The sequence below is a fragment of the Hakea prostrata genome, chromosome 4, assembly GCF_041222555.1.
Source record: "Hakea prostrata isolate BN-2017 chromosome 4, UWA_Hpros_2, whole genome shotgun sequence".
In the NCBI taxonomy this organism is placed as follows: Eukaryota; Viridiplantae; Streptophyta; class Magnoliopsida; order Proteales; family Proteaceae; genus Hakea; species Hakea prostrata.
In genome coordinates, this window is record NC_142603.1 from 5,277,642 (window position 1) to 5,305,625 (window position 27,984).

General features: G+C 37.2%; 3 protein-coding genes and 1 pseudogene across 5 annotated transcripts; 1 reads left to right on the top strand and 3 right to left on the bottom strand.

Moving 5' to 3' along the window:
* Positions 1-2,588: 2,588 nt before the first annotated feature.
* Positions 2,589-12,278, top strand: LOC149017313 (monosaccharide-sensing protein 2-like). Of its 3 annotated transcripts, XM_089151649.1 has the most exons (9): positions 2,589-2,769; positions 3,142-3,495; positions 3,620-3,828; positions 4,159-4,224; positions 4,339-4,457; positions 4,768-5,334; positions 7,964-8,928; positions 9,692-9,879; positions 10,990-12,278. In XM_089151649.1, exons 5-9 carry the CDS (start codon positions 4,379-4,381, stop codon positions 11,429-11,431), a joined length of 2,241 nt encoding a protein of 746 aa, XP_089007775.1. In that variant the 5' UTR covers positions 2,589-2,769; positions 3,142-3,495; positions 3,620-3,828; positions 4,159-4,224; positions 4,339-4,378; the 3' UTR covers positions 11,432-12,278. The 3 variants fall into 3 exon arrangements, with proteins under 3 accessions (XP_089007775.1, XP_089007774.1, XP_089007773.1); XM_089151648.1 differs by lacking the exon at positions 3,620-3,828; XM_089151647.1 differs by lacking the exons at positions 3,620-3,828; positions 4,159-4,224.
* Positions 12,222-13,104, bottom strand: LOC149017314 (protein neprosin-like). Its single transcript, XM_089152919.1, has 3 exons — positions 13,084-13,104; positions 12,830-12,976; positions 12,222-12,599 (listed from the first exon to the last, which is right to left on the bottom strand). The coding sequence occupies exons 1-3, from the start codon at positions 13,102-13,104 to the stop codon at positions 12,222-12,224; spliced, it is 546 nt and encodes a 181-aa protein (XP_089009045.1).
* Positions 13,105-17,843: 4,739 nt separating this feature from the next.
* Positions 17,844-18,948, bottom strand: LOC149017315 (RING-H2 finger protein ATL8 pseudogene; annotated as a pseudogene).
* Positions 18,949-24,300: 5,352 nt separating this feature from the next.
* Positions 24,301-27,983, bottom strand: LOC149017316 (FKBP-like peptidyl-prolyl cis-trans isomerase family protein). The gene is made up of 6 exons (XM_089151650.1): positions 27,567-27,983; positions 26,637-26,707; positions 26,468-26,554; positions 25,652-25,801; positions 25,466-25,525; positions 24,301-24,970 (listed from the first exon to the last, which is right to left on the bottom strand). The coding sequence occupies exons 1-6, from the start codon at positions 27,811-27,813 to the stop codon at positions 24,908-24,910; spliced, it is 678 nt and encodes a 225-aa protein (XP_089007776.1). The 5' UTR covers positions 27,814-27,983; the 3' UTR covers positions 24,301-24,907.
* Position 27,984: the final 1 nt, after the last annotated feature.

A 27,984-nucleotide genomic window follows, 5' to 3' on the forward strand; every position in this document is an offset into this window, starting at 1 on the left:
GGGCTCGTAGGTTCTTTATAACCTAATTCTGTTTTATTGTATGTATTCTATTTATTTCTATTAATATAAAGTCTCATTTTCTCCACACACCAAAAAAAAAGTGTTAAATCCTTATTATCTTTTGGTCAAAGGATAAGAGCTTCATTAAATAAAATAGTTTAAGTTAGGAGACCTGGACAATAACAATAATTGATCAATCATGAAAATAAGTGGGACATTCCACCATGATTTTTTTTTTTTTGAATGAGGTTCATCTGGCCAGCTTGCACGCACCACGACTACATCCTCAATGCGCCCTTTTTATATAATTAATATAGGCGGGGCTTCATCCTTGGCTCAGAGAGGATTCAAACTCTGACTCCTATGTGGAAGTGTTGGGTTTTGTCAACTGGACATTCCACCATGATCTAGCAAGGGAGAAACGATGGGCTACCTTAGCAAGAAAATCAGCAAACCTATTGTATGATTTATTGATGAAATTAAAATGCACATAGTTGAACTTTAAGGAGAGTCACAAAATCTCATAGAGTGTTAAATCCTTACTATGATTGTTCTCTCTTTCTCATATAATTGGTATTGTTTCATATATTTCTTATGTAATGTCACGGTAAATAACCTTCTCATAATAGCATGTCACCATTTTGAATTGTTGCATACATCAAAAACACAATTAGTTGGATTATAAATCTATAGTTTCTCTAGGCTAAACCAAAAGCTTGTAGTGTAAGTCTATATTTAAAAGAATGGTACCACTCTTTACTTACCTTCAAACATGAAAAAATAAAAATCTCAACACATATTTATAACATAAAATCAACCAATGGATCACAAAGAAGTGCCACTTCTTGTGAACCTTATTGTTGCTATCTAGTGTACTAATATTCTTTATTTGACACAATTGTGGCCATAAGTTTAATTTGAATTAATGGTCCCTTCTCTGTTTGTAATAAATCAATAATTATATTTTGTCACCAAAGAAACCAACAAAGAAACCTCACCTAGTAATAATTTTCCATTTGAAAAAGAAAAAAACAACTTTTCCTATATTTAGGAAATAAAATGAAATATGAAAATGAAGGCGTTGGAGAAAAACAATTCTAAGACGTTTTCATTTTTTTTTCTGAAATTGTAAGCTTCTGGTAAGTAGTCGATGTCGATCTAGGCCACTCACTATCAGTCAAATGTACAAAAAGGACTTTGTAATGGCGGATTCTAAAGATCTTCATTGGTATGATTATCATCGGGAGTGGTAGTCTTGTGCTTTCAAACTCACTTTCAAGCAGTTCGATAACCTCCATGTTCTATGTTGGAATGATTTTTACTCCTCTCTTTCTTGTATTAGACAGTTATCTGTTCTTTGGTCTGCACATGAAATCATTACTGACTTCTGTGGACTATACTAGGCATGTGGTGGGGCTACGCTGATTGGCAGGACTAATGCCTGCATGGGTTGAATTGAAAAGTTCAGATATTGCATAGTGCAGGGGGGGCGCATGATTGCCACTACAAAAAAAAATTGGTATGATTGAATAGTTGAGTACGATCATCTATACAAGCAGCATAACTCGATAAACACCTATTAGTTCTCCGAAATCAATTGAATTAAACCGATTAACATTCGTACTCAAAACATCCCACATGAAGAAAATCATAGAGGGTACAATGCCACCTTGTCTTTGTTCCCCCATGGAGAATTAGGGTACAACTTTAGTGCCGTTCATTAATGAACAACATTGTACTGCCAATGTCCGTCTTGCTTTTAATCATTTACGAGATAGATGGTCGAGATTTCAATCTCGACTATTGACAGCACATGCTGATAATTGAATACGTAATGTTCAGGTCTACCCCGAAGAATTGTCCTTCTCCTCCGTTGTGGGAATAAAAACACAAATTTTTTTCTCAAAATAAAAACAAAAAAAGAAGAGGTCTAGAGTCAAAATTTAATGCGCAGCATGTGAAGCCGACGGTCAAGATCGAACCAAAATCTCGACCGTCCATTTTGATGTGTATATAAAGCGAAATCTCGGTCAAAATTTCGATCTCGACCTTGGCTTCCGGTGCAGCACTGAAGTGAAGCTCAACAGACCAATGGGTGGGTGAGCATCTGCATGTGGCAATTAGGTTTGGGTGGGTTGAGGGGCTAACGGAGACCAGTAGTTGGTGTGGAAGATGGAGGGAGATGGAGATGAGTTCACGCTACACGTAATATTCTAAGATCTTACCACGTGTTCCCGAAAGAGTGACTGCACAAAAATTATTTTTATTTCCACGTGTCACCTACGGCTGTCGCTAGTCAAAATTCACGAAAGCCAAATCCCTTACTCAAGATTCAAGTTAAAAAAAAGGGAAAAAAGCTAAAAAAATTAATAAAATCTGAGAATTTGAAATTTTACCTTTTTGTGTGCCACTTTTGACAGACATTTTTGTTCCCTTTTGGCCCATAAACAGAAAAGCGAAGGGTATATTCGGGGATTAAATATTTTGGAAATCAGCAGTAATTAACAATTTGTTTTGACCGAACTACCCTCATGCTTCAAATCTAATTTCCATGGATTTAGGTAGTTATGACTTATGAGCATTACAGAGAGCTATTAGCTGGGGCCACTGGGCGAATCACACTGTGGCTTCGTCTCTATTAGTGTCTGTATTCACAGATACACAAAATTTTTGTTTCCGTAAAGAGGGTTACAGTTGGATTGATCGATAAAAATACGTTCTTCTTCCTTAGATTATTGTCTTGGATTGCAGTTTGCAAGGTGGGAACTGGTAAGTCGATTCACCGAAAACAGAAATGTTGTTTAATTTCTGTCTTTTTGGAAATCTCTGCACTGTTGAAACTCAGTGATTTACTCGGATGCTATTGTTTTGTTATAAACCTATTCGATTTGACACTTTAATCGAAATTTAGTGTTGTTGATTATTCTTGTTATTGAACTGTAGCTGTAGGTTTCATGATGAGGAAATCTGTGTTTTTACTTTTCGAAGTAGTAGATAGTGTTACTTTAGCTTGCGTCTGACAATTTGGAAGGACAAACCAAATTGATAAGAAACAAGAAAAAATTGAGAAATTTTATGGATTTCGTAGTTGAAATTTCGAAAAGACTAACGATTTTTGGTCATTTTCCTCACTTCTTTTAGGAAAAGAGTGGTTATATCTGGTGCTGTAGATGTAAATCTGAAGATTCCAGGAAAAAAACTACGGTGCATTGAGTACTTGGAATTTCGGGAGGTTCTCGACAGGCTTGGACTGCTTGTGAGACCAAGATTATCAAGAGTTAATGTTGTGGAGTCATTTCTACAAGGGAGATCTGTAACCGTTCCAATTGAGAAACTTCAGTTGTGGCAGTGCTGCTGCAATTGTGCCCTTTGGAGGTCGGAGACTGAATTCGGATTCGTTTCTGTACTGCTTATCTTGTACTGCTTTGAGGATAGAATTGGAGATACTAAAGATTTCCATCGGTTTCCAGAAAAGAGCTGAAAATTTTCACCATTGTAAGGCTTCTCATAACTCTGGTACTTGTTTCGAGTTTAATTTCGCCAATTTTTTCCGAACATAGAACTTGATACAGTTCGTATTTGGGATATTTTCGAACTCCCGACACTCCTGAATTCAAAGTTTTTCTTCGGTGCACCTCAAGTGTGTCTGGCGATTAAAAATACTGGTGGTTCGCTTCGCAGCTGAGCTTTAGCTGCACTTCGTGACTGAGAACGAGGATCTGTGGAGGCTGATTTGCAGTCTGGTGAGAGGTGCAGGTGTCGTGTAGTAAGCGGTCCTCGGGAAAACATGCCTTTGGTTTTCCGACTTATATTGCTTCGCTTCCCTAGGTAGAAGTGTTTTTCAGTAGAGTTAACGTCCTGATATGTGAATCCCGTCAAAGAGGCAGCTTGCGGTATTGATTCTCTGTTTCACCGCCTTAACGGTTTCATAAACACCTTGTATAATCTCTGGATTTTTTGTAGTCTGATTTTTAGATTGGCGGTCACTGAAACGGTTGGGACTTGTTTTTCGTCTCATAAGGCGATTGGCTTCTTTATGTTCGCGGACATTTATGATCGGTTACTATGTAGATTAGTGGTTCCCCCTGTGTAATATAGATTTGAGCGTTGGTGATTAATTAAGTCTCTTTCCATTGGCTTTCTGATCAATTTAAGCAGTTCTATTTCTTTTTCTGGGACTGGAGCATGCTTGTGTTGATCTCACAGTGAAGGTGTGGCTACCGGGTAATGGTTTGCCGTCCGCCCAGATAATGAGTCAGTTTAATGACAAGTTATTTGAAGTGTTCAATGTGGTTGGATTACACTAAATTATTGCTGATCTGAAATTTCCTTTTGCAGGTTATTCTGTTGTGGTTACGGAGAATAAACTTCACCAAAGATGAGGGGTGCTGTGCTTGTAGCTATAGCTGCTACGATGGGGAATTTGTTGCAGGGATGGGATAATGCCACAATTGCTGGTGAACATCTGTCACTTCTGTGTTCTGAAAGTGATCGCTTTGGTGATTTCTTAAATTTTTAGCACTGTTAAAATAGAGAAAACAACTCTGTAGTGGCTGGTTGAGTACATTGAAGGGAGTGATTGGAGGTGGATTTTTTTAGCACTTTCTCTCCATTCACTTTGAATGTGCTTTCCAGTTTGGTCATTGAAGTTTTGCTGCTTCCTTTTCTGATTCTTTTGTGCTTCAATTGTTACCCTTCTCCTTAGGGAAGAAGATGCACAAGCTGAAGTTGTGACACTAAATTGAGAATTAATTCTGTTTGCTGCAGGGGCTATTCTTTACATAAAGGAGGAATTTGATTTGGAAAGTAATGCAACAATGGAAGGGCTTATTGTGGCTATGTCACTTATTGGTGCTGTATTTATTACAACATTTTCTGGAGTCGTATCAGATATGATTGGTCGGCGTCCAATGCTGATAGCCTCATCACTTCTCTATTTTGTTAGTGGTCTTGTAATGTTATGGTCTCCAAATGTTTATATCCTTCTCTTGGCAAGACTTTTGGATGGATTTGGAATTGGTCTGGCATGCACTCTTGTTCCTGTCTACATATCTGAGACAGCCCCACCTGAAATAAGGGGAACGTTAAACACGCTTCCACAATTCACCGGTTCTGCTGGAATGTTTTTCTCATATTGTATGGTTTTTGGGATGTCACTGTTGGAATCACCAAGCTGGAGGTTGATGCTTGGGGTTCTTTCTATTCCTTCTCTTGCTTATTTTGTTTTGACTGTATTTTTCTTGCCGGAATCTCCACGGTGGCTAGTGAGTAAAGGGCGGATGGTTGAGGCTAAACACGTATTGCAGAGATTACGTGGGTGGGAGGATGTCTCAGGTGTGTCTTGGAGTTGTTTCTAATTGGTAAATTATTCCTCGTATTTCACTTTAGAACTTTATGTTCTTTGCATTTTGGCATGGATGATTTGAGCTAGTATTGTAAGCTATTTTCATCTAGCTGTCAACCAAGGGAAAACAATAACAGTTAGTAGTTTCATTGTTGTACAATACATATACACACATTTGTATGTATGTATGTATGTATGTATGTATGTATGGGCATGCATGCATGTATTGAAGTCATCATGCGGTTGTTTGCCACTATAGTTAGAGCATGTGAGAAGGATTGCTTATAAGGAGTAGCTTCCAATTTCATAGATGTATTTTAGGTATTCACACACAACTTATAATTCAAATGCTTTTTCCTCTTTTGCAGTTGTAAAAATCTTGATGTACTAGAGTGTAGGAAGGGCTGTTTCAATTAAGGAATGTGAAATCTGAACGATATTACAAACCATTGGTGTAGTATTGGTGTTCACTTTGGTTTTCACCCGGGAACTTCATGATGGCTGACAGCCCTAACAAATATTGTTAAATAATGAAAGAAGATACAACAGCCCTATCATTCCAAGGATGCAATAGCCTATATAGCTCATTTCCTCTCACTGCATAATTATTTTGACTGCTGAAATTCAAAAGGCTTAGAGTGACTGTATTTTCCCTTTTTCCTGTTTGATTGTTTGGAAGATGTATTGGAGGTCCTCTTTGACTTGAGGTTTGGTGCTACAGATTTGGAATTCTTTTTAGCCTATGTTCTGAGCTTCTCTCTAAGGTTTAACCTGCTTTGGAGTTCTTCTTTTCGTACATGATTTTGAATAGAGCTGATCGGAGAGAAGGATCCACATAAGGAACCCCATTGAGCTAGGATAAGGTTATGTTGTTGTTGTTGTTGTTGTTGTTGTTGTTAAACTTAAGGGATTAGGGTTTGGGAGTTCCCTTGTTGGCCATTGCCCCTATGAAGTCCATATTGTTGCATGGATGGCTGTTATGTATAGGATATTAACTTTTGTTGTTCCTCAACCTAGTACCTTCATGTACATTCCTTGTCTATTTTATGTATGTGCTGTAATAAGGGGTATTGTGGTAAAATATCCTTAGAGTTTTGTACTCTATAACTTCGTACTTCATTATTATAAATAAATGTGTGCTGGTTCTTCAATAACAAATGTTACAATTCCCCAAAAATGTATGAAAGATGCAAAATTTATGAATGATTAACAAACTACAATTGTCACAATTCCCAATTTTTGATTTTGCTTTGCCACAATATAAGGAGTGAGAAAAAAATCTAAAAAATAGGTGCTATCTAGTTTGGTTAGTTTGCTTTCTGTTTTGCTCATAGGTGGTTGCTAGGCTTGTTGCCTCTTTGGTTGCTTGTTTTGAGCCCTATGGCTCTCTTTGCTCAGGCTATGCCCTTTGTGCTCTTGTATTTACTTTTCTTTGGTAATAAATTTATTTATTCAATCCCCCCACAACAAAAAAGAAGGGAAAAAAAAAAAAAAAAAAAAAAAAAGAGAGGAAAAAAAAGGAAAAAAATACAAAAAAAAAAAAAATCTAATGATCTTGGTGATATTGAGCTTTTACTGAGCTTTTTGGGTCGAGTAGTAGAAACTCTAAGGCTTTGCTTGGATGACAAGAAAAAAACCACATCATTCTACTAATTTCCCATTGATTGAAAATCTCATGCTACTTGGTTTGATAGAGATTTTTTTTGGCAGTTTTTCAATTTTGAGTGGTGAAAATGTCATGGGTCACTGAAAAAATTGTCTTGCTATTTTGGCAAGAAATCTCACTCTTTCTTGAGAGATTTGAATTTCCTTTTCCCTGAACAATGAGACATAAAATAAGGGCGAACTTGGTGCTGGAGGCTTTTGCACAAGGAGATTCTGAGGGTGCAATGTTCCTACGGAACCTTATCTCAGCAATTTTTGCTGAGAAGCTGTTTTGATACCTTGACCTTAGGCTACAATTGTGGTCTACTGACCATTGTGCCTAGGCCCGCCCCTTAGACAATAAAACATCATGACAATTCTTTTTCCATCTCATTTGTTTCTTTGCACTTCATTTCTTTTTGAGATTCTTTTTTCTTTTCTTTTTATTTCATTTCTACTCATCTCTTGCCAACCAAATGCAGCATGAAAGGCTATTACTTTGGGAAAAGCTCATGTAAAAATAAATACAATTCCATAAGTGTGTATTGAGAATTTTTGTTGACTTCCTCTGTTATATGATATGCTGTGATGTTATTATGATAATTATTTCATTTGTGAAGACTAAAGTCAATTCTTTATATAGGTCTCTTTTTGAAACTTACATCTCAACATAGCAAACAATTGTAGTTGGAATACCCAGACCAGACCAGTAAATAATTTTCTAGGAATACTGTCTTAAACATTTCAGTGTCCTCTTTTTTCTTCCCCCCCAAGTCCTCACTCCTCTCTCTTCTCCAAGGTATATTATGTTTTAGCTACTATCTTTTGAACTATATACAAGAAGCAGGTTACTTGTATCTTGATGTATTTATAGGTTCTCTGATAACTTTATATCTTCTCTCTTTTGTTGGTTTTTCCAAAATAATTTGATGATTCATGCATAATGGAAAGCACTGTAACCCCTTTGATCTACAGGTGAGATGGCTTTGCTGGTTGAAGGCCTTGGAGTTGGAGGTGAAACTTCGATAGAAGAGTATATAATAGGCCCAGCTGAAGATCTAACTGATGAACACGATCCAACAGCTCAGAAGGACCAGATCAAGTTATATGGTCCAGAAGAAGGCCTTTCTTGGGTTGCCAGACCTGTCACGGAGCAGACTCGGCAGAGTACACTTGGACTTGTGTCCCGCCATGGGAGCATGGAGAGTCAGAGTGTATCTCTTATGGACCCTCTCGTCACTCTTTTCGGCAGTGTCCATGAGAAGTTACCTGAGATGGGAAGCATGCGAAGCACACTCTTTCCGAACTTCGGTAGTATGTTGAGTGTGGCAGGGCAGCATGATAAAAACATGCAGTGGGATGAGGAAGGCCAGCATAGGGATGGTGATGACTATCTGTCTGATGCTGGCGGCAATGATTCTGATGACAATTTGCATACCCCGTTGATCTCACGTCAGACAACAAGCATTGAAGGTAAGGACATGGTGCCACCTCAGGTGTCCCATGGTAGCAGTTTAAGCATGAGGCGCCACAGTAGTCTTATGCAAGGAGGTCCTGGAGAGACGGGAAGTAGTATGGGTATCGGTGGTGGTTGGCAGTTGGCATGGCAATGGTCTGAGAGAGAAGGTCCAGATGGAAAGAAAGAAGGGGGATTCAAGAGGATTTATTTACACCAGGAGGGTGTTCCTGGATCCCGGCGTGGTTCTCTTGTTTCACTTCCTGGTGGTGACATTCCTGAAGGTGGTGAATTCATTCAGGCTGCTGCTCTAGTAAGCCAGCCTGCACTGTACTCTAAGGAGCTTATAGAGCAGCATCCAGTTGGACCTGCTATGGTTCATCCCTCTGAAGCTGCTGCAAAAGGGCCAAGGTGGGGTGATCTTTTAGAGCCAGGAGTCAAGCATGCATTAATTGTTGGGGTAGGGATTCAAATACTTCAACAGGTAAGAGACAGTTTCTTCTGTCGTTCGCTACTCTTTCACCTGTCTTTGATGTTGCATAAAAAAAGTATGGTGAACTAGTTGATTATTACTAACTAGTATAATTTTCTGAATGGATGATGTGTGGATTTTTTCTGTCCCTTGGTTGCACTTGTTTTAATTCCTAAAACTTGAGTTGCTTTTCAAATTTAAGGTTTGGCGAGTAACCTGATATAGAACTCCTCCTCCCCCCCCCCGGCCCTTATTTCCTAAATGAATCATGGATAGGAGACTGCTGCATGACTTTAATATCATAAGCATAGATTGAAAGCCAATATTCTACTAGGTCCATCTTTGAGAAAAAATCTTGCCATCTTATTATCTAGGTGCCTCATCTCCAATGTTGACAATATTCTATTAAACTGTTTGTACTTTTGATTGTGTAATTTCTTTTTGTCCCTTGAATGTATAACATATGACTTTTCGTCCTCCTAGTACCGTCCAGGGTTTGATTTGTTGCGAAAATAACATCCTTTTTCGGGTGTTTAACAATTGATGTAGTTCCACATGTTGGCTTACTTTATGTTAGGTCAGCTCCGTTACTGGCCAACATGTATACCCTTTGTTATTTCATGTGATCTTAAATTTATTTTCCTGTTTTAAATAGATTTTTATGTTTGAAACTTGGAGCTTCATACTTCTTTCTTGGTAAAACAATGGCCTAAATTTTATTCTTTTGCTACACTTTCCTGATAAGAGTTTTATGTGCAATATTTTATCAATGCAGTTTTCTGGCATCAATGGGGTTCTGTACTACACCCCTCAGATTCTTGAGGAGGCTGGTGTTGAAGTTCTACTTTCAGACTTGGGCCTAAGTTCAGATTCTGCATCTCTGCTAATTAGTGCATTCACAACTCTCTTGATGCTTCCATGTATAGCTGTTGCAATGAGGCTTATGGATATCAGCGGAAGAAGGTAGGGCACTCCTCCCCCTCTCGTCCCCAATGCCTGGAGCTGCTATTTCCTTCCTGAATAAGGGACATTGTTAGATTCTGTGTGGGTGCTAGATAGTTTACCAGTCTTGAATGGCAGAGTGCTGGAACCAGTATTCAAAGTAAACCCCGTTTTCAGTCTTAAGCTTCTGACATCTAATTCCCAAAATGATTAAATTTTCAAATCATTGAACTGTTCAATATCCATGGAGAATAATTTTCCTTTTTCATGGAAAACAAAGAGAGCAGTGATAATTAAAACTATTTCGTCTGATTAAACTGTAAACCCTCATTCCTACCTACATACTGATTTCTATAAATGCTTCCCAAAATTGCCTTTTAACGCTGTTGAATTGCAAAACTGTCTTTTTCCTTTTTTATTCTTGCCCTGAGTGGTTTTTGCTGCATGACATCCTGTCTTCGTAATTAATGAGAAAATCACTCAGTTTTCCAGCAAATGATTTGATTAGCCTTTTCATTTTACAACCACTAAATATTCAATATCTATTCTAGGCCAATGCCATGCTAGATGACACACAGCCAGGTTCCTTGACATGCTGTGGGCAAGCCCTGTATTGGAAGGGGCCATTTCAAGGAATGGATTCCTTCCATGTGTCATGTGATGTGTAATGTGCATGTTGGAAAGCACTCTTCTTAACTTTTATAACTTTGTCTTAGTGGTAATGGTGGGATGATATTATATTTTCTCACTGTATGTATGCTTTTCAACAAGGAACTACTTTCTGAAAAGCTGTCACAAGTTTTATTTTTATTTAGGGAAATTACTTATAGACCCCCTGTGTTTGTAATCAATTACATCTACTACCCCTGAAAAAAATAAATTATAGATGCCCCCCTGTTGTTGAGAATTGAAAGCTATAAATGGGCAGCTCTGCTGAAGCAGTAAGGGGGCATCTGTAATTGATTTTTTTTTTCAGGAGTAGAAGATGCAATTTATTGCAAATATAGGGGGTCAATATGTAATTTGCCTTTTTATTTATTTTTTCAATCCATCTCTAAAATTATATGAAAAGTATTACATAATTCTGCTCAATGGTACATTGATTTGTTTTCTAATTTCTCCTTATTGCAGGACGCTGCTACTGTGTACCATTCCTGTCTTGATAGTGTCACTTGTCATTCTTGTCTTGGGGAATATTCTGAGCCTGGGTACTGTCGTCCATGCTGTAATTTCAACCGTCTGTGTTATTGTTTACTTCTGTTGCTTTGTCATGGCATTTGGTCCTATTCCCAACACCCTCTGCTCGGAGATCTTCCCCACTCGGGTCCGTGGGCTTTGTATTGCCATCTGTGCACTTACATATTGGATAGGTGATATCATTGTTACCTACACACTCCCGGTCATGCTCACCTCCATTGGGCTGGCAGGTGTCTTCGGTATCTATGCTGTTGTATGCTGTATCTCATTGGTATTTGTCTTCTTGAAAGTTCCAGAAACCAAGGGCATGCCCCTTGAGGTTATCACGGAATTCTTTGCTGTAGGTGCAAAACAGGCTGCTGCCAAGATTGAGTAGTTTAGTAGTCAGGAGGCTAGGAAGCTTAATTGGTGCTGGTTTTGGCATTCTGAACTGGCTGAAGTTGGTATATTGATGCAACCTGTGGATCACCTGTGTCACTTGGAGTTCAGAAGATAAATAGACTGCTGGTTGTGGTCATGATTCCAAAGATGAGAAGAGGAAAAGCATCTAATAGTTAAGTCATTTTGAAAGTTTGGTTGTGTTCTTCCCTTCTTGCCGAGGAGTTTTTGAGAGCAAGAGACCTTGATTTGTTTCACGGCATCACATTTTTCCTTCGTTTGTGATATCTGTTATTCTTGTTTTGAAGTTATATTTGAGCCCTGGTGGTGTATATGCGTGTAAATTAGAGTGCAAAATTTGTACTCTTAATTGGTCGGAGGAGAACTGTAGCATTAAGAATAATAGTCAATAATTGTTGCAACAAGAATCTTTTTAATTCCTAAATGCTGGTGGATTACTTTGCTCTGAGATGAACACAATTTGATCATTATCTGATGAATAACCTTCAGAGCTAGAATATCAAGTCTTTGGTTGTTCTAAAGAAATCCCTAGAATTATGGCCGTCTAATCTGATTGTATCATTTGTTACTACTCATCGATGTGGATGTAACACAGTTTGCTGCATAAAGTCCTGAATCTCCTTGCAGTTCATTCCAGCATGTAATAATTGTATGCAGAAACGCAAATTAGTTATTTGATCATGCTAATATTGGAATGATGAAACAGGAAAGCTGATTCAGCTCGTGCACCAACTACTCCTAATGATGCATGGAAGGCTCACCACCCCTCAACAAGAACCACTCTTTGGTCCCCCAAATAAAAAGGAGTTCAACAATTCAGTCATACCCCAAGGAAAAGCTCGTAGAGAATAATAGCATTTCGGCAAATCCGCGATAGTCTTGAAATCGTCATATTGAGGATCTACAAGCTCATTTCTCAGGTTGACGGCTCTTAACCTTCTAGCAAGAGCAGTTGATCTAATGTTGAATGCTGCTGGTACATTGCCACTCCCCATAGGAGGATTAGGTTCGTTTGTTGGAGTATAAACCTCTCCACCGGCTGTTATTGCATCCGCAAAGCTTTTCAAGTGAGTGAAGAGGTTTGATGGCCAATATCCAACTTTCTCATGATCAAATTCAAGCCACCAATTACCAGATGGTGGATCCTACCAAGAAAACACAAAATTCAAGTCAGCTGCAGAACTCAACTTGACGATGATTGATCACACTCCATGCTCAGCCCAAGTTCCTGTGTGGCTGTGTGAGCTAAGGCTTTTACCCAAAATGGTGAACCCAGTGCCAAAGACTTCCGAACAAATCCTCATGACCCTCTTGCAATAATTGGGCTAATTGAAAGATGGATATCTTATCTTATACGGTAAACGTATGTATGTACCTTGTACACTAAGAAATGCTTTTCGAATTGAGGACCCCCAGCAGTAGAGATATTACTGAAGGTTAAACCAAAGGTTACATGCCTACTGGTTTGAATAAAACCTGCGCAGAGGGTATTAAAGCAACCTGTCTTGTGAAATGCATCAGCCTGCACACACACAGAAATGAAGAAATGAAGAAATGAAGAAAACTATGTATCTATATTTGATACTTGATATCTTGAAAACAACAATGCAGGTTTCGAAACTTACCGACCAATACGAAAATAGTCGGCATCGCCTGTCGCCGTATAACTTCGGATTTACCTAATAAGTCCCACAAAAATTTTACAAGTGAATTAGAATTTTCAAAGACAAGCAAGCAACTATGTATATGAATGTGGTTGACTGGTTGTTGAGATGATTACTTACTGCCCATCCGACCTGAATACTGTTGAGTGTCTCTGGAGGCCCATTTTCAACCCACAGAACTGCTTCACTAAATTGATTGGGTGAAACTTTTGGTTCATATAAGCTAAGGTTTACATCACCACCATGATACTGATCATCTAGTTTCTTTAGCTTGACAACAGCAAACTGAGGCAGAGAGGTCTAATAAGTTCATGACTAGATCATTTATAAGGAGAAGAAGAGAAAGAAAATAAGATAATAAGTTCAGAAATGGTCACTGAGAGTTTGAAGAAGAATGACTCACATGATATACATGAGCATCAGCTGCAAATTGAGAAGCAATTCCAGGACTACTTCTTCCCAGAGATTTGGACCTTACTAAATCTTCCTTTTGAGTCCTTCGTATGATGACTGTACCTGGTGGACAACCATCGATCTTGAACCCATTTTCTGATGATTTTTTATTTATCATTCCTGTTGGTAAGGAGCTGGGCTTCATCTATCACAAGTATTTAAATTACTGAGCATGGTGGGTTCAACAACACTATCAAATTTTGTCTTTCTATTACTTTGTAGCAAAACACACAATGCAAAACTCCAGAAAATAGTTCATTTCCAGATTAAAAGCCAAACTCTCCTACTTCTGAGTAGTGGGTTATAAGATAACTGAATATGATACCTGAACGGTATGATTCTTCAGTAAGGGATGATCGAGTGCTGGTTGCTTCATGATATCCACGCAATCATAAATATCTCCGTAATCAGTCTGTACAGGTAGAGGAAGTGTAAAGCTTCTGTCATTTCAATTTCATCTCTTTTGATTATGGTCGATTCCTATAAAAGCTGATCTGTTCAAGTGATCAAATTTGATTTTTGAAACAAGAAACATACCTTGATAGACTTCACTGGTGGCTTGTTAAGAAGCTTTAGTTGTCTCTCCAGCTCCAGATCTTCATCTTCTTCTTGTCCTTGTACTCCATTGTAGCTCAAAACCAGATACATTAAGAAGAAAAGGAAGGTGCTTTTCACAATCAAACCCCTCAAACTAGCCATGATTCTCAAGAGATCTGTTTTACTTTTGCACTCTGTACAACATACGTGTATTTGTATGCATGATATTGTATCATCACGCATTAAAAGTACATAAATAGTATTAAATTTTAAGAAGAAAAAATAAATAAATTCTATTTAGTCTTCCAAAAAGATCTCCCAAATATATATACATATATATTTTTTTGGTAATAATAGATTAGATTTCCCAAATATGGTTATGTATAAAAATCTTCCAGTCCAAACTCCAGACTTCTGGGTCTTATTTTCAATATAAATAAATTTATATTAAAATAATGTTTTTTTTATTTTTGATTACTCTACTTAATTGGTTACCCTAATTAGGGTTGTAGATTAGGTAGTTATGTGAAATTAATTGATTTGATCTATAGTAGGTAATTTATATTTCTGGTATGTTTTTTGTAGTGACGTTTCATTTATTTGCTTACCGTAAAGAATGAAAAAAATTCTTACGGTTGTCTGCTCCAGTTTCTCTCTTAGTTATGGAAAAAAAAATTATAATAATAAAATAAAAGACCTACCATATTAATTCATAAATAAAATTTACCTATCACTTAGGCTAATCTATTGTTGTCTTCTACACAAAAAGGGTAAATTTTTTTGTCCGTTTCATACATTAATATAGTTTTAGTGTTCTTTACAAATTGCACCAAACAACAAATACCCTAATTCACTTCGAGAAAGATATTATTAATTCTGAATTTTGAATATATTTAATATATATAGATTTATGAGATGAAAAATTTTGCATTAAAAAAAATCATTTTAATCTCAAAAATAGAGGTGGTTTAGTTGACAAAAGATAACTCTTTCATGTAGGATGTCATAATCTCCTTGGAACTAGCGGCAAAACTCGTTTATACTAATTATATAAAAGCTCATCTGAGGATGCAGTCGGGGTATGCGCAAACTAGCCCGGATGAACCTTCGATTAAAAATAAAATAAAATAAAATAAAATTTCCAAGTATAATTACCTCTATGCACCATCTGTGATATTCTCCCTGTGAAACTGAAAAAAAAAAGAAGTATGTTCTCCACCATATAAGTATTCATTTTTTTTTCTTTTTGGAATTTGAGGGAAAAATTCCTCTGCTAGTGCACATAAATGCCAAACAATAGGCTGAGCTTTGTACTTGTTTTGCTTTTTCAGCCTATTATTTGGCATCTATGTGTACGGTTGAGTGTAACAAGATGTTTTTTAAAATTTGAGTTCATCCGAACTAGCTTGCGCACCTTGATTACATCATCATAGGAGCTATTATATAATTAAGATAGGCAACACTTCGCCCCTAGCCTTGAGAGGATTCGAATTCTAACATCCTATGTGGAGCATCGGTCTTTTGCCAACTAAGCATTCATTTTGATAACACAATACCGAATAAATTCGTTTTGAACTTTGGACTCTGTGCCTTTCTCCCACTGGATTGCTAGTTCATTTTTTTTTAACTTATATACTAATAGCAAGTTTGTTTAATTCTTGTTTAAATAAAAAAGGAAAAAAGAAAAGAAAGTCTATTGCATGCATGCTTAAGCCTTAAGGGCAGACAAAGAGCCCACTATATTCCAGATTAATTGTAGAAGACTTAATTTAGTTTATCATTATTTCTTTTGTTAGAAGGTTGAAAATTTCAAGATAGATCTTTCATTTTAATAGATGGAGTCCTACTTAAGATATACCAAAGGTTTTTTTTTTTTTTTTTTCATTAGAAAAATCTATTTTCCCCCCCTTAGTGATGAGAGTGTTCTATCAGTCTTGATGTTTACTGCAAGAATCAAAACTTTTTAGGTGATCAAGATTTAATAAGAATTTGCTCTCATGTAGGGATAAGGGATGTATATAAAGGAGTAATAAAAAAAAATTTAAGCTGCCATCAATAAAGTACTTTGCATTAACCATTTTCATTTAGTATTGATATTCCTGCAAAGCACAATTCCATATGCCATGCAATTAATTTAAGCTGCATTATATACATTGACAGAAGCACCTAATAGATATTCGGCATCAACTTTCAGGAACTAAGTCATAGATTAATCCGTCTGATGAGATAATTTATGTTATTTGTTTTTCTAATCTATCTTTATGTATGTTTCTCAAGAATAACAAAGAGATAATATAAACAAAGTTCAGTTCATGCATTCTGATTTTAATAATTTTTCCTATGTATTTAACTTGAGAGCTATCTTTGCTAAGAAATTGTATATAGATTTAACCCTTGTGTCATATACTTTGTAACTTCAGCTTTTCCATCCTTCAAGCATAACTGAAGATTACTAGAGAACTGCATAAATCCAGCACTCTTGAGCACCCTTGATTTGGGTTTGTAATCTTTGCTTAAACGTCTCTTGGTTCAGCAACATCAAATGTTGTTGTTGAGCTTGAACAATGTTTCTGATAGGATCATTTGTATTAGGCATTGTTGAATCAGAAGACAAAGAAACCCAATTGAAAATTTTAAATACATCTATAGAAATGTGGTTAGAATTATAAGACCTCATAAATGCTAACAAATGTGTAAACAGCCTGTTGATGTGGAGAGGAGAGGATTTAGACCCTCGCCCAGAAAAGAAAACAACTTATCAACAAGGGACATTAGCACACACACAAGCCAAAAATCCATAGCCCATTTGAAAAATCTTAGGAAATAAACAAAAATCTTGAGAAAGTAAGAAAAGGAGAATATCAGATTAAAACAACAATAGCTTTAGCATCTGTGGACTTAGATTAAAATGGCAAAAACCCATAAGAACCAACTTATTCTGGAGATCCCTACGCTATTAAACTGGCTTGACTCTTAAAGACTGGACATAGAAAAGCCAAGCCATCGATTTCCACCACAAAACCTTCCTTTACTTTGTGATGAATAATAATGAAAGAAGAAAGCTTTGAGTTCCCAAAATGCCTTTGACCGGAAGAGAACATCCATATGTAACTACTACCACCAAATTTAGACACTTGTCACACACGACTCATTACCATATTCCCCTTCTCTTTTGCCTTTCTTTTTAAATTTAAAATCCCCATTTCTTCTTCACCCAGAAAAAAATTATACAAGGTTAAGCAAAAGCATGAAGATTGGAGATGGTTAAAGCTTTCCAAACTGTGTTGCTTTCCTGATGAAATTATGAAAAATGATGGGTATGATTAATTTTAGAGAATTGTTTGGCTCTTGTGGAACTACCCAAACAGAGAAAATTCCAAATTCCTCAATCAAACCTGAAATTCCGCCAAACATGCTCCATCATCCATGTGATATCAGCCACATAAATACTTTCTTACCCCACCCTGCTCCACCCTGCCCCACATACCAAACAGCCATCAACCAAAGAAGAAGAACAGAGGAAGAAGAAGAAGAAGAAGAAGCAGTCGTGGTGGAGTTGGATTCTCTACCCACATGTAGTGGATGAGAAGCAAAGTAAAGGGTTAGCCTTCCCATCTCAGAAGGGTCAAGTAAGGTCACCCAGAAGATTCAAGCACATTGCTTTTCCTACTGAGATGCTCTGCTTCTATTTACATATTAAGAAGAATTGAATCCTGCAATCTGTAGATCAGACTTGTTGAGTGATTTCAGCTCAATATATTCTCAAATAGATAAAAAATACATATCTATGCCTAACATTGCAAGGAAAACTAGAAAGAAATGAAGGTGGAAAGGGGGGAAAAAGCTCAAATTTTTTAACTTGAGAACCCTAATTGGAGGAGAGAGAGAGAGAGAGAGAGGTTGGGAAGAAGAGAAGATTATACAAACATAGAGAAGCAGAGAGATGGGTAGGGATGATTTAAGGTAAAAACCTATTGACATCATCTTCTCTGGCCTTCAATCCAGCTTCTGTGTCAACATCGCCGGAGGAGGTTGCCGGTAAACCACCACACTTTTGACACCGAGCTACAACAAGAATCTGGCGGCATGAGGGGCAAGAAGAGTGTGATCCAAGCCACATATCTATACATCCGACATGAAAGACATGTCCACACTGCGGAAGCACTCGGATTTCTTCTCCGTTCTCGAATTCCGTCAAGCAAATAACACAATCTGCAACCTTTCCGTTAACGTCGCCGTTGAAGGCGAGCTTAGGGAGTGCTCGAAGTACCTTCTTCTTCAAACCTTTATTAGCCAAACCCTGGTGCTGCTGCTGCTGCTGCTGCGACCTTCCCGTTCCAGATGATATACCAGAAACTCGTCGGAGCCACGCACAGCGAGCTACTGCTACGAGCCCGATCACACAAATTAGGGCACACAAAAGGGCAGCCAAGATTACCACAAAATCAGAGTCCACATCAATGTTATCCGGCGGCTCTGCTGCCATCGCCGAGGAAGAATTGACACTGGTAAGATATCTTGAAGGCATACCCAGAAGATTAACAAAGAAGAACAACAAGAACCCAAGAAAAAGAAAGGATTTTGAGGTTGTTTCAGGTAGTATTTTGGTCTTGGAGCTTCTGGTGAATGCAATGTAGGGAAGAGTACCTGATACTCAGTTGTGGGCAGTTGAAGCTGCTTTTATAGGGCACAGGTTTGGTTTTTCCAGAGGAAATAAACACTTAAACAGAGAGTGAAGGTGTGATTATGGAGATTTTTAGTGAGAGAGAAGCAATAATTAATTGACACTTGAAGTAATGCAAGATCTGCCGTTTGGGTATTTTCCAACAGTTACCAAACTCTTATCTTTTTCTGTTCAGAAAAGTCATCAGGTTATGATCGCTTCTGGGTAAAAGTTTCAACTCTATTGACCAAACTATCCTTCTCATCTGGTTTTTCTTTTTTGTGAAAAAGAGAGAGAAGAAAACCAAGGAAACCCTACTATTGTCTTTTGTTTTTTCTCAATAGTATTGGTAATTTGAGTTTAGAAGAAAGAACCCTCTTTGGTGGTCCTAACTCATAACCCATCAAAGAATCTATCTTGTATTCTCTCACTGGTATTATTTGCATTTGGTTCTCTCACTGGTATTATTTGCATTTGGGTACTATGAGAAACCTCTTGAAGATTTAATTATAGGAATCAGAAGTTGGTATCTTTAATGAAAGATTTTTCATCTATATCACAGGTGAAATTTTAATTTAATAAACATGAAAATATTTCATTTCTTTCATGGACAAAAAAGGGCATCCAACAAGATTATGAAACCTTTTTTCATTGAGAGAGAGTAAGTGAGGTGATCATTTTGTTTCTTTTTAATTATGATTCAAGAAATTTAGACTTTTCATAGGTCACTATAACATCAATCATCATGTTGACAATATAAATGTTATATAATTAAGAGAATTATCTTTGTAGGGTAAGATTTAAAGTGAACTAATAACATAGAAGAGTAGTGTAAACCTACTATGTGGATCCACTTATTCTTATCTGTTCAGCAGGGGAGATAATTAGTCTTACTACCAAAGTGATACTTCTAAAGAAAAAACCTAATCTTTCAAATTCAAACATGCCTTTCAAAAAGTAATGAAGTTCGTTTATCACAAGGTATACAAGAGGAGAAGTAAGGAATGAGTAGGATTTGAAAAACTAAATTGGTACAAAAGGGAAAGTGGAAGAGGGTTGGAACTTGGAAGGTGATAGACTAAAAGTCAACATCAAGACCTAAGTCTTCACTTGGAATCATATTGTATATGCACCATGTTCTTATTTTCTTTCTGCTTCTCATCCTTCTTCTTCTTTTCTTTTGTCTCATAATGATTCTTATTGAGATGTTGAAAAACCATGACAAAAAGTACTCAAATGGATATTTTTCCTTGCTTACACCTCACAACTTTAGCCACTTGGCATGTGATGTGGATATTTCTAGTGCTTTTAAGGGTTCATCTTGGATTAGTCAATACTTAATACTACTAATTAATCTTTTATTCAGTTTTCACTACAGTTTTGTAACAAATATCTATTGAATAAAAAAAAGAAGGAAAAACAATCTAAATTAATGTATATGCACCACTTTCTTATTTTCTTTCTCCTTCTCATCTTTCTTGTTCTTTTCTTTTGTCTCATAATGATTCTTATTAGAGATGTTGAAAGACTCTCACAAAAAGTGACAAAAAGTACCCGAACTTTAGCCATTTGGCATGTGATGTGGCTATTTTTAGTCTTTTTAAGGGTTCATCTTGAATTAGTCAATACTTAATACTATTAATTAATCTTTTATTCAGTTTTTACTACAGTTTTGTGTGAGTTTTTTTTTAACAAATATCTATTTAATAGAAAAAAAAAAAGAAAGAAAAACATTCTAAATAATTGTGAGATGTGTGACTAATGAATGAAGACAACTAATTAATCACACTTAAAAGATGTCCAACCAAACCAACAGTCCCAGTTTACTAATTTAATATTCCATCTCACTGTGGAAAGAAAAAGCATTCATTTTTTTTTCAAACTAATTATAATACAGTTTCCACATCCTTCATACCATCTACCCCTCTATCAAAAAAAGGGAGTAGATATTTTTTTTTCTTTCTTTCATAAGAGTAGATAGTTAGCACTAGAGAAAATTTTATGTAGGGATCATTTTCTTTAATACATTTTTATAAATAACAATCACATCAAAACTAATCAACGAAAATGGAAATGAAGTTCTATTTGAGAGTGTTTGCTTAGATCACACTCCCAGGAGTCCATCTCTTCTCCTGTAAATTAGAGAAGAAATGATAAGGATGACAGACTCATGGTGGGAGTGGTGTTGTCATACATAGAACTTTTTCCCCTAAGAAAAAAACTCACAGGTAAAATTTTATCTCTTCCATTCTCCTGTTTGTTAATCAGAAATTTTAAGTCTTAAGTTTTTGGTAGGTAAAATTAAGACTAATGGGCTTGAATCAAACTGAACAAAACCAACATTGGGAACATATGATTCTGGAAAACAATGCTCAGGGAGTCATGGTTTAATAAAACAAGAATATTAATCAGCTTATGCCAGCCTAATAGTTCAGTTTCAGCTTCATTACAGTCCAAGGGAGTGTGTTACATAAGAAATGTTATCATCTGAGAGAAGCATGGGGCTTCTCTCTTCCAAAATTTTCTTGAGTTAAATAATGAGAAGTGAGCAGGTGTCAGTGTATCAAGGGCCTCAGGGCTTCAGGGTCTCTATCATTTGCTTTCCTAAAAGAGTTGCCCACAGCAACCGACCCTAGCTAGATGCAGGTGGTGGATCAGTGAGAAATTCACTTTGAATTGAATTGAATCTCATTCACAATCCATGCCACCATCTCAGTCTCTACAAGGACAGACCACATTAACCTATTGGGTCTCAAAAATGTGGAACTGATTACCAATACAAACTGCACAACTAGAAGTAACCACATCATTGAGCAGAAGAACCAAATTAAGCAAAGGAAAAGTAGTAACGAAAAAAGGAAGAAAGGACGGTGAAGAAGAAGAAGAGAAATGGGTGCCATGAGTGGACAATGAAGTGGGGCTAAATGGGTATGGATGGTAAAGACAAAACCAACCAACCTCGGAAGTTCCTCAACACAAAGAAAAGGGAATAGGACATTTGGTGCTGCAGAAGCCTTGGCCACCCACCATCACATCATAATCACATGGTTTCCACTATAAACCACAGAGAGCAAATAAAAGAGCCCTCGTGATTTTATGCGGCTTTTCGACAAACACTATCTGTGCATTTGATATTACACCGCACACGCGTCCTTACAACCCTAGAAAAAACCCTTTTCACACCAAGAAAGAAAGAGCTAACGGTTCTACTTTCATGTAAAGTAAAGCTTTTTCAGTTTCTAATTTCTTTCTTTCTGCGCTGCTTTCGTTCAAGTGGAGTAGAGTGGAACAATGCTCTTTAGTTTAAGCTTTTTGTTAAGAAAACTAAAACAGGTAGGAGTAGAACTGTAGAAGTGGCAAAAAGGAGAAACCCATGATATGATAAGGAGAAAATTGACATGCAAGATGTCCAACAGAGATAAGCAATGCTACAGATTCCCATGTACCCACCATGGTTTTTTTTTATAAAAAATTAGGTTAGATAAGAAATTTTATCATCTAAGAGTCGTTTTCATACAAGCCTGAATGTTGAAGATGATTGGCTTGAATGAGATGATGATTGGAGTAGTAAATTATTACCTATAGAAAGATTGGGTAAGGAAAAAGAAAGAGAACACATGCTAATAAAATATCAAAGATTCGGTCAGGTAAGAGAGAAGAGAGAGAGAAAACTTCTCCTTGATATCTTACCTAGAAACTCTGAAATCTGATCTGATCTTTGACCCATTTGGATTGGCGAGTCAAAGTTCAAGTTCAAGTCAACAACCTAAACCCTGGGGTAGGAGAAGATCGGTGTAGGAGCATCTGTTTCAGGGCCACCTAATATATAATTTCACAAAACCTAACTTTCCAACACTAAATTGTATCTTTTAAGAGTAATGAATTAAGAAATGCAAAGCCAGGAATAATCCTTTTCAGTTGTAAAGGAATCGACTAGAGCACATAGATTGAAGCGTACCTGGTTACTATGCACATGGTAGGTCTCCGTCTTTCTGCCAAGAACATGGTAGTGTTCTTGGTAGGTCTCCAGTCTTGACTTGGACCTTGTTGACTTCCATTGCTTGAGAATTTTGGTTACCTTCAATCCTGATTTTGCTTGGATTGAACCATTTAGCAAGACATCATGGGCCGTCAGATTGATATCTTGGTTTAGATTTCAATTTTGATGGTTGAAAAATGAGGGTTCGAGATAAAAATCTAACCCGAGATGCATGATCCGACGACCTAAAATCATGATGAACGAAGAAAATCACCTTCAATCATGCTTCGCTGCGATGGCTTCAAGAACTTCAGCATTTGTAAACTGAGAGACCATCTCACAACCTCACTTTAGTGTCTACAAAGATTGGGGGAGTTAATAGAGTTATATTTGACAAGTAATTTTCATTTAAATAGTAGAATGTTTCTTTCAAAAGTCCTACATTTTCAATGGAACTTTGTGAGAAAAGAAGGAAAGTGACAAAAAGTAAAATCTACACTTTCAATTTTTTCACAAAACCCTTTTTTTTCCTATTTCCCATTCCATTATCAGTAGACTCCACCTATTTATTTTTTTCAACCTTTTTTTTTCTCTTGCAAACGAACAAACGGTAAGGTTTTGGGATCTATTACCTCAAAGCCTTAAGGGTAGTCCCAACTAGTCAACTTGCCTCTTTTGGGTAGTGTGGCTGGAGCATGATTAGAACTTGAGAAGTCCTTCATGACAAACTTGAACCCCCAGCTTTGTCGTCGATGGATAGTTTTGAGGGGCCAACTAAAGCACAGTCTAAACTTGTGTTGAGCCCCTAATTCAACGTCTTCTAGACTTGACAAGAACTGAGTTAAACCCATGATCTCTTCACTAAGAAGCATGATAACCCCTGATGATTTAGATTATACATTTCCACGTGGCTTCAAGTTTTTAAATTCATTTCTTAAATTTAAAAGAAAAAATCAAAATGACCAAAGAAGGTAATATTTGGTGGGCAGCACTAGTAGCTGGTTCATACCCATCCATTTCCCAAATAGAAATGGTATACTTAGAAGAAAAATGATATTAGAATCTGCACAAAATTTTGTATTGTCGACACTAACACCTGCTAGACATGGTGAGTTAAGGGATATAAATCCATTCACGTTTAGAATTGCTTTCACACCAACAGATAAAATTGGCCTGTGTACATTCCATGAGGCACCAAAACTTTCGAAACCAAATGAGGGGGGGAAGAGAAGTAGGTCATTCTCATTGATTTGGCCATGAACCACCCAACTAGATCAGCTGAGGTGATACCAGTGGGCCAATCGAGTTGTGTTCTGTTTTATATTTGCTGATGACAACAGACTCTCACAGAAGATGAGATTTAGCCTCTATCAGTTTTACTGTAATTGCCTTCTGTACTTCCCTGGTTAACTCTCACACCAAGAGAACTGTTTAAAGGATTTTATCCTGAATGATCAACCAAAATCTGATTTACACATAAAAATGGCATTAGTCCTTCCCAAAGTAAAATCGAAAGAAGAAAGAGAATTTCAAATTAACACCAGGCCTCTGCATTCCAAGCCATCAGATTGGAAATACTGATGGCAGTTCAACTATAAAGATAACTCACTTCTCAGGATCATGAGCTTATGCCCAAATATCCTTGTACTGTAAATTCAATTTCCTGACAAATTGTATACTTCCAGTGGTCAAATTTGATCAATATGAAAGTTTTCACTGCCAATCCTCACAAGCAGCAATTCTGGGTCAGTATAAAGCATCACAAGTGATTAACAAGCCATCCCCAGAAAAATAAAATAAAAAAATTCTGAGCTGCTTTCAATTGGCAAACCGTTGCAGAGGAGCCTTTCTGTTTACAAGAGAGCCCACAAAGAAAAGGAGGAAAGGGAAGCGCAGAAAGCATCCAGAAACCAGCTTGGTCTACGAACCTTTAGGTATGGATGAATCCTTCAGCCTAGTATCACTCAAGAAATAGGAAATGTACAATCCAGGTGATAACTAAATACAACCTGATACAGCAGGCCAAACACCAAAAGCAAAAAAGGAAGAACACTTGATAGTGAAACAATATCACATTAATAAGAAATTGCCATGTTAACTCCTACAAAATGAACATAAGGTAAGTAGGGAGTCAAGTTTGACCATAAGCCTCATGAGCTAGGATGAATTTGGTGACATAACTTGTAGAAGCTCCACATTCAGTTCAAAGGTAGCTCCAGGCTGCAAAGTAGAAATGCAGATACATATAACAAGAATAGATTCTATTTTTTGAACATATCATTTTCCAACTATTTGAACTCAAAAATAGTATGTATCTAAATGAAATAAAGATGGAAGAACATGAAAATAACATGTGAAATTCTTAATTTGACTAGAGGCTTCCATTTAAGAATACTCATTGTTGGACTGTATTCTTGGTTATTTTATGAGAGTCTATGACTTCCTGTCACAGATCACATGCATATAAACATAGCCAGGCCTCCCAACACTCCAACTCATGGTTGCAGTAGAATGGATTCAACTCCACTTCAACATTTTCTCCAGCAAAAACCAACCCAGCATAAAGAAAGTACTGGGTGAACCGATCAATCTTTGGCCATAACTGAGCTGGAGTGAACAATGCAGGGTAATTGGAAGTAACTCATTAACCCACTTCTATTCTTTCTTTTTTTACCCCCTTCTATTTGACTATGGATCTAGAATGTAAGCATTTACCGGGATTTCATTCATTCCCCTTTGGCCATATCCAGCATCTGGAGGCACGATAACAGTCCTCTGCACAATGAGACAATTTTAACATGCAACAAATTTCAAAGTCAACAAGAATAGAAATGTAAGAATTCGATGAAGAATAGAGTTGATTCCTTAGCTTGAACCAGATATCCCACGAAGCTTTCTCACCTTCCCTCCAACTTTCATCCCTTCGACTATTGAGTACATAGCTGGTGGGGGTTTTGGTGCAGCCTGGGCAGAAAACAAGCCATTTGGGTTGTCCACGAATTCACGCTTACGTTCTTTGCCCGGAGAAGCTCCGACCTTGAACTCATATGGCTACTTAATAAAGGAGGAATTACATGTTGATAAGTATTAGATGGATAAGTCATCTGGTTCATCAATAAGACATAAATACCAAGCAGAAGCAGTTCAGATCTGAGGCAGGTACAATTTGAGTAACCCTACTACTAAATACTAAAGATTGAAACAGTATTTCAGAATGGGACAATACGATAAACTATGAATTACAGCAAGAAAATAAAGATAAACTAGTTACAATGGTGCCAGTAACCCCCACAGCATATGCTGCCCTCAGCCAAAGGCTGCCCCCCAATTACCCTGTATTTATAACCCCCCATGTTTCAATTGTGGCAACTCCAACCCCCCCCCCCCTAACTCTCTTTCCTCCACATGTCGTGATCCCAGCGCCCTAACACGGAGCCAACTAGGTTTTGCAGTATTTTGACTCCCATCACCATAAGCATTGATCATTATCTTATTGAGATACTGTGTAATCCAGGGAGCCAATCCTTTGTGAGTTCTCAGCACTATCTCTTGGTTTCAATGCAGCACTATGAACTCTAGATTTGTCAAAAGAATAACATAATGTTTTAAGAGATTTTTCCTCAGTTTCTAACATTTGGCTCGCATACAGCTTTCATATTCTATAAAAACATGTCACAATTTATATAGGTTTTGCAATTTGAATAAAGGATTGATTACCTGTGCAATGATCCGGTTTCCAGCTAAAAGTTTAGATTCTCGGCTTGAAACTGCTGTTATACCACGATATATACAGTCAAAATGTACCTGTAGAGATACAGACCCAATGAGAAAAATGTAAGATTACTGAATATATGAGAATAAGAGATTTATATTTGTCAGAGGAAACCTGCACTCTTGATCCTTTCTCAGCAATTGCCCCCTTACCCTCAGCAAGGTCATAGTACTTCAGTCCATTCGCTGCTTGAAAAGTTCAATTGTTAATACTTTGATTATTAGAAATATAAAATTCAGGAATAGTATATGCAATGTCCGAGTAACTCAGTTGCTAACTAATTTAATTTTCTTCAGGAAATCCATCCATTTATGCAAGAGTATCTGGGTTTATTGTCATGACCAATATTTGAGAATATGATGCCGCATGCATGCTCTATCTGTTACTTGGGTTCAGATCAGATTACAAGAAGGAAAACAGCTCCGACTATTTGCAGTTATACCTTAAGAATCAGAAGATGCATACCTCTTGGACTACAGCTGAAATAATTCATAATTGTTTCATGAAAAAGGAAACCCAAAATCATTGATTGAGACACATGACTACAGACTCATGTGAAAAGATGCATACTTCTACTAGCTGATATCATCCAGTTGATGGATGGGGAAATACAGAAATGGAGCGAAAAGTTAATCCTCGTATACATTTCATATGAAGAGTTTTCCATCTACATATGCATAGACGATGCATCAAGACAACCAGAATTTGAGTATTCAGAATTTAATCAACACTTTTCATCAGAAGAGACCAGATTATATAAGCAATACAGGGTACCCAATTTCTAAAATCAAATTCGCCCTGGGTACGTCTTCAAATACTGAGTATCCAATTAACTCCCAACAAAAGCATTAATATCTACATACTTGGATTCGTGAAATGAAGAAAGCGAACACGGTGCCGAAAAATTCGTGCGCAGCAAGATAAATTTGTTTATAAACAGCGTATGTGCGTGCTGTAGGAGAGAGAGATCTACCAAAAAAATAGAGAGAGAGAGAGAGAGAGAGAGAGAGAGAGAGAGAGAGAGAGAGAGAGAGGAGGACTAACAGCTAGTCATGAAATCCTCAAGCGGGATGGCTTTTCTGTTCCTTCTCTCCCTGGCGAGTGAAGGCTGTGAGAGGATAATCAGGTTGAGAGGCAAAAGGATCGTCAGAAGAGCAGATCTTCTTGAAATGGGTATTGGAAGAGCTGCCACTCTTACTTGGTTTTGGTTCGAATGTTGCTTTAGGTTAGCTGTGGATCTCAAACAATAATGGAAATTGCCGGCAAAGCTCTGCACAGAAGCCATGGCCATTGCGAACGTTACAGATTATACTTTCTTACAGTTCTTCTTCTCCTCTGTTCTTCAATCAAGATTCACATATCATAACTCTAATCCTCTATTCCATTCCATTCCATTCCATCGATTGGTTCTGCTTCTACCCAAAAACAGCTTCCCATCGATGGGACCGCATTCCAACACTGG